The sequence below is a fragment of the Homalodisca vitripennis genome, unplaced genomic scaffold (genome assembly GCF_021130785.1).
Source record: "Homalodisca vitripennis isolate AUS2020 unplaced genomic scaffold, UT_GWSS_2.1 ScUCBcl_12752;HRSCAF=22637, whole genome shotgun sequence".
NCBI classification, from domain to species: domain Eukaryota; kingdom Metazoa; phylum Arthropoda; class Insecta; order Hemiptera; family Cicadellidae; genus Homalodisca; species Homalodisca vitripennis.
In genome coordinates this window covers 1-5,541 of record NW_025788867.1, presented here as the reverse complement: position 1 = coordinate 5,541, position 5,541 = coordinate 1, and the positions used below count along the sequence as shown (strand labels likewise).

Here is a 5,541-nt window from a genome sequence, read left to right as displayed (position 1 = left end):
CCGACCGTTAGTTTGATCTGTACCAGAGCAACGCTCGAAAATTGCCCTCCTTTTCCAAAGGGTTTTCGGCCGTCAGTGGCCCAATGTCCCCGAAGGGGTATTTCACTTTTTCCACTGAATATAGTTGTGTCAATTATACGCTTGAGTGAAGCTCTGTTTTGTTCTTTTTCTTTCTTATCCAGTGAATCCAACATCACTTTGATGCCTTATACTCGGCCAGAATCGAACTTTGTAAAGTTTCTGTAGCTATACAAGAAAATTTGTGGTACTAGAGTTGCTGTGAGAGTTGAATTTGCCTATTTCATCTTTCCACTTTCTATAAGGCGTAGTTACTAAAGCCCATATTTTTTGTATTTACCTTTTACCAGTGAATTCATTGGCAAATAACACACAACACGTCCCCCGGATCCCCCGGTTTCGGACCCCCCCCGAACGAAATTTCTGGCTACGCTACTGAAGACAGAGTGTGCTGAAATCAAATCTTGTCACTACTGTAAAACATAGACTTTCCAGTCTATTATTTTTTTTTTTACTGTGAAAATAAGCTACATGTAGATTATATTTACATGTCAATATCTCATATGATTGTACATCTAGCTAGTTTAAAAGTTTATTTTGTTCTGCTATTTTCTCGTTGCCGTCATGGTTACCCATAAGATCAATGTGAAAATGTTCACTAACGTTCAGCCAAATCTCACGGAGTGACATGCAACATCATCGAACTCAGTGTTGCCTAGGAATGAAGCATCATGCAAATTTCAAATTTATAGGTCAGGGTTTTAGGACATTTGACCATCGTTAAGGTTATAAAAGGTATAACACATATTATACATTTTATAACCTTAACAATGGCAAATGTCCAAAGCCCTCCTGTTATCCTTTCAAACCTTCCATCGTCAATAACAAACAAAAAATCTATAGGTCAGTTTGTTTTCCAGATGTCATACAAACTGACAGACAAAGACATAAATGAAATTTTTCTAACCCCTTGAGTTATAGGCTTCACTAAGCAATCAATAAAAGGAAATGATTATACTCACATTACAACCATTACAACATATACCAAACAGTTTAAGATGAATCTGTGTGGTAGTACTTGAAATGAAATGTTGTTTATCATGTATTTGTAAGTCTGCCAAGTCTTACCCAGCAGGGATCACTTCTGGCTGGTTTATACCTTCCAGTTGAACCCACCACTGGGCACAGCAAAAACCGATGTGTCACTTCAATCTGGGCAACCTTATGGATGTCCAGTAGCGGCACATCACTAACCGCATATGTCGAGATTCTGGGGTTCATGGGCAATTCGACAGGTCTAGTCTACTGTGAGAGATGACTGTTGGAGTTGTTGGGGTATGTTCCCTAACCTCAGAGGTTCTTGCTAACCTCACCAAGGGTATGCCACCCCTGCCTATTTTAACTGGAGAGGCTGGTTCAGAGCTGGCCTCCCCTTCTTCCAGGGAAACATGACTTTGAGATGTAGTGCCCTAATTCTTCTTCATGGATCTCAATTGGAGGCGGCCCCTACTCCCTAACCTTAACCATCCTGAATATCCTGTCACTCCGGAAACAGCGCAAAGGTTCTTATAGGACTAAGTGAAATTTATAAGCTTCTTGTCCTAAGAGAAAAAAAGAAAAAAAAGTTTGCCAAGTCACATTTTATTTCTTTGTTTGCAGTTTGTTTTAGACAAAGCAAGGATCGTGAAGGAAACAGGATTTTTTTTGGACATCTTTCACCTGAAGAAGAGATCAGATTGTAGATCTCGAAACTTAGTTCTGCTGATTTTACTGTCTCACTGAACGATGGAAAAACATCCGGAAACATCCTGTTTCCATTTATATATTATTGATATTGATTTTCCAAACCGTTGCCATAACACCATAGATTTCAAGTGAATAAAACGTTTTACATGTAGAAGGTTTCACTGAATGTGTGTTTTCTATAATATGTTACAGAGGGCAGGTAACCGATTGGACCATGAACAGTGGTTACAGTCTCTGATAGATGCAATGGCTCTACCTGGTACTGCCAACACGTTCAGTGCAAGGCCTGTCATGCATTTCCGCTACTCCAGCCAGGTTGTATTCTCATTGGTCACAGTAAATTATTTAGATAATATTCAGGTTAAGGTAGGGAATCGAAAAACCTTAATAGAAAAACTGTATAAACGAAATAAACCATTAGGTAGCAGAACATTGAAGGATCCAACAAAACAAAACAAAATGTAAAACATAATTTTTGTTTGAAGTTACTTACAACTTTACTGACGTTTAACCATATAGTCTTAAATTAATAGGGTTCTCCCTTGGACCAAAAGGAAATTTTGTACGAGTTTCAAGTCTCTTAAACCAGACAATGACATGAGTTTAAGAAGAAGCTGTTGAACCCTTAACAATAAACACCACTGATGTTATGCCAATACTACTGACTCAAAGTAGTACTCTAACCTGTTAGATAATCGTCATTTAATATACAGTATATCTCATCTTTAATAAATGAACTAATGCTTGTCTTATTTCCAGGATCACCACGAAAATTTAATTGAAAGAATAAAGAGCTTCAGGTGCCCTTCTTATTCTTCAGCCCCCAATGATGATGGAGCAATCCCTAAACAATCTGGCAGTTATGAAACATCCACCTCCTCGTCTCACAGCTCCAACATCGGGCAGAGTTCCTCAGAGCGTTGCATGTTGCGGAGGGTGCTGTCAGACAGTCGTACTCAACTGCGGAGACCTGTGCCTCACCGCAGCTCTGTACGCCTCAGCAAGATCGCATTTAGTGACACGTCTATACCTGTCAGCACCCGTACACAGCAGCTCTCCTTGGCACACTCGAACGAGAAATGTCAGAGCATGCAGGAGCTTCGTGACAGTGTGCATATCAATGAAGATACACTGAAGTCACAAGAGCTCGTCGGCAGACATCGCACAGTGCGGAATTCTATCGAGTCAGAGAGAGCAATTTTGGGTGGAAGTAAGGAAAGCAAACTATCAAACTCCATCAAGATCGAGTTGAATTTAGAAGATGTGGACTGTAAAAACAGTGAACTCGTGAAGGAGCAAAAGATTGGAAATATCAAAATTGTTCTAGATGGTTGTGCGATTTATGGAAGCTCTGAGCTCAAAAATGGTAGTGGTGGTAGCACTTGTAAAATCAATGGTTCGGCTGAGAATGATCAGAATTATTTTGAAAACAAAAGGCTGAATCCTCAGTTACATGGAAGTAAAGGAGCGAAAAGTGATACAGACTTGACCAACAAGCATAAAATTAGGAGGCAGTCCTCAAGCTGTGAGAATATGCAAACTTTGGATCGAAGTATCGGATCAACATACTATGATGCCTCTGAGAGAATGGAAGTGATTGGCAGGGAACAGAGAATGTCACAGTTGATGTCTGGAGACGCTCAAAGCAGTTCTGGTAGAAAGACAAACAAGAAAAGATCAAATTCCATCTTGAGTAGGTTCCTGGAAAACAAGCAAGATACAGAGGAGGGAGGAACACTAGAAAGGAAAGCAACGGTCAAGAAAAGACTGAGTTTCCTGCGGAAAATGTGGAAAAGAAGGGAAAAGAAAGCTGAGGAAGAAGATTATGAGTCAATTGATTATGAATCAATTACCTGTTGTCATGGAGCTGCCAAGTCCAGAAGTTGAAAAGGTTTGTAAAGATTCTTGAATTATAGTGCTTTGAAATAAAGTTTTTCATCACTTCAAAACATTTTTAAAGTATATTAATTGTTCATAATACAAAAAATAAGTGCAGATAACTTTTAATCTTAAATTTAGATATTTTATGTGTATGTTTTGAGTTTAGTAATATCCTGATAATTCACTTACCATTCTCTTAGGAGTATCTAGGATGACCTAATGGGGGAGGGAGGTTACCACTAGAAATTTTCCATATCTGCAGTCAAGCTGGGGTACAGGAGCACCTCCTCCCCCTCCCCACAGTATATGTTAAATGATAATAATATTAAAAATTGTAAGTTTGCCAGCCGTTTAAGAGTATTATTACTATTCTTATTTGATACTCTAAAAAATGGTTATAACATAAGCGGAAAGTTACCCTTTTGGAGACTGCCAAAAAATGGCTGATGCTGTATTAATGAGAAAACAGAGGCTTAGGAAAATTGGTAATTTTGGGTTTTCATATACAAAGTGTAACAAAAACGTTATAGCGATTGGTTAATAACTATAGTAATAATTAATGGAATGTACACAAATATAAATCGTTGAAAAATAAATATAATTTGTTTTTTGGTGATTTTAATGTCATCATATCAGTAATGATAAAGACTCTGTTGCTATATTAGACATTCTTTTGAGTAGTTTTAGGCAAACTATAACAGGCATCAACCTGAGATCTGACAGGAAAGGCACGATATAGACAACATTTTTATGAATCTTTCACATACAAAATTAGTGTTTTATTTAGCAGTTCTCAGAAAAAAGTAAGCTGAACATAAAAAAAACTGATACTGTTTGTAAGAAAAGTATTGATAAAAATTTCAACATTAAAATTGGAATAAAGTGTTTAATGAAAGAGATGTTGAAATATACAAATAATGACAAAACTCAAATTATCATAACTGAATTACATAACACAATTCAATATGGTAGTATATGGTGAGTGAGTGCAGACCTATTAGTGTTTTGTTATTATAAAGTACAGGTTTTAGAGTTAGTCTTCATGGATTTGGCACACAACATGGTTGTTGTAATTCCTGGACTTATGGATGTCACAACGCTCTGGTATGATTTGTTTATTTAAACCAAGATTTTAGTTACGTGTTAGGTTAGGTATTCACCTCAGGAAGAAACCAGATTGCAGATCTCGAAACGTAGTGTTACTTATTTGTTGTATCACTGAATGATGGCAACTGTCTGGAAAAATCCTGTTTCCTTCACAATCCTGCCATCATCAAAAATGGACTTCGAACAGATGGGGTGTATCACAGTAATTTGGATGTCATAATGTTAAAAAAATTTCTTTTATGAAGTATAATTAAAGCTCAACATACCTCTCTATAGTTTACTTCTACAATGAAAACTCTACACATGTTAAATAATTTATTTATTTTATTTTTAAATGAATATTCCAAGTTGCTCATAATATAAAACACATTTTTAAAATTTGTTTGATCAAATTACCATATACCTAAAATACTTTGCTGAGGAATTTCACCATGTATTAGTATATGTGGTTTTTGTACATAGATTATGATTGGTCTGTAGTATTAAATAGTACTAATATCTCTGTAGCTTTAGTCATATAATAATAATAAATATTTTTATTGCTGTTAAAAATTCTGTTAAAAATTGCAAGCAAGAATTTGAACCTTTACCTTCAAAGCATTGATTTTCCAATGCCTCCTTACAATTTCCTTGAAAACAGAGAGTAGTGTCATCCGCATATTGAATAATTTATTTGGCTTGAAGCTACCGATGACTTGAGGTCATTTTTCATTCAAAATTTTTTAGTGATTTTCATTTAGCTAAACAAATTGGGATTTTCATGTAGGTACGATTTTAGCCAACTGAGGG

The 5,541-nt window shown here is 36.4% G+C and overlaps 1 protein-coding gene across 1 annotated transcript; it reads left to right on the top strand.

The window, feature by feature from the left end:
• Positions 1-1,936: 1,936 nt before the first annotated feature.
• On the top strand, positions 1,937-3,671 carry LOC124375041. Its single transcript, XM_046833166.1, has 2 exons — positions 1,937-2,079; positions 2,524-3,671. The coding sequence occupies exons 1-2, from the start codon at positions 1,948-1,950 to the stop codon at positions 3,649-3,651; spliced, it is 1,260 nt and encodes a 419-aa protein (XP_046689122.1). The 5' UTR covers positions 1,937-1,947; the 3' UTR covers positions 3,652-3,671.
• The last annotated feature ends 1,870 nt before the right edge of the window (positions 3,672-5,541 follow it).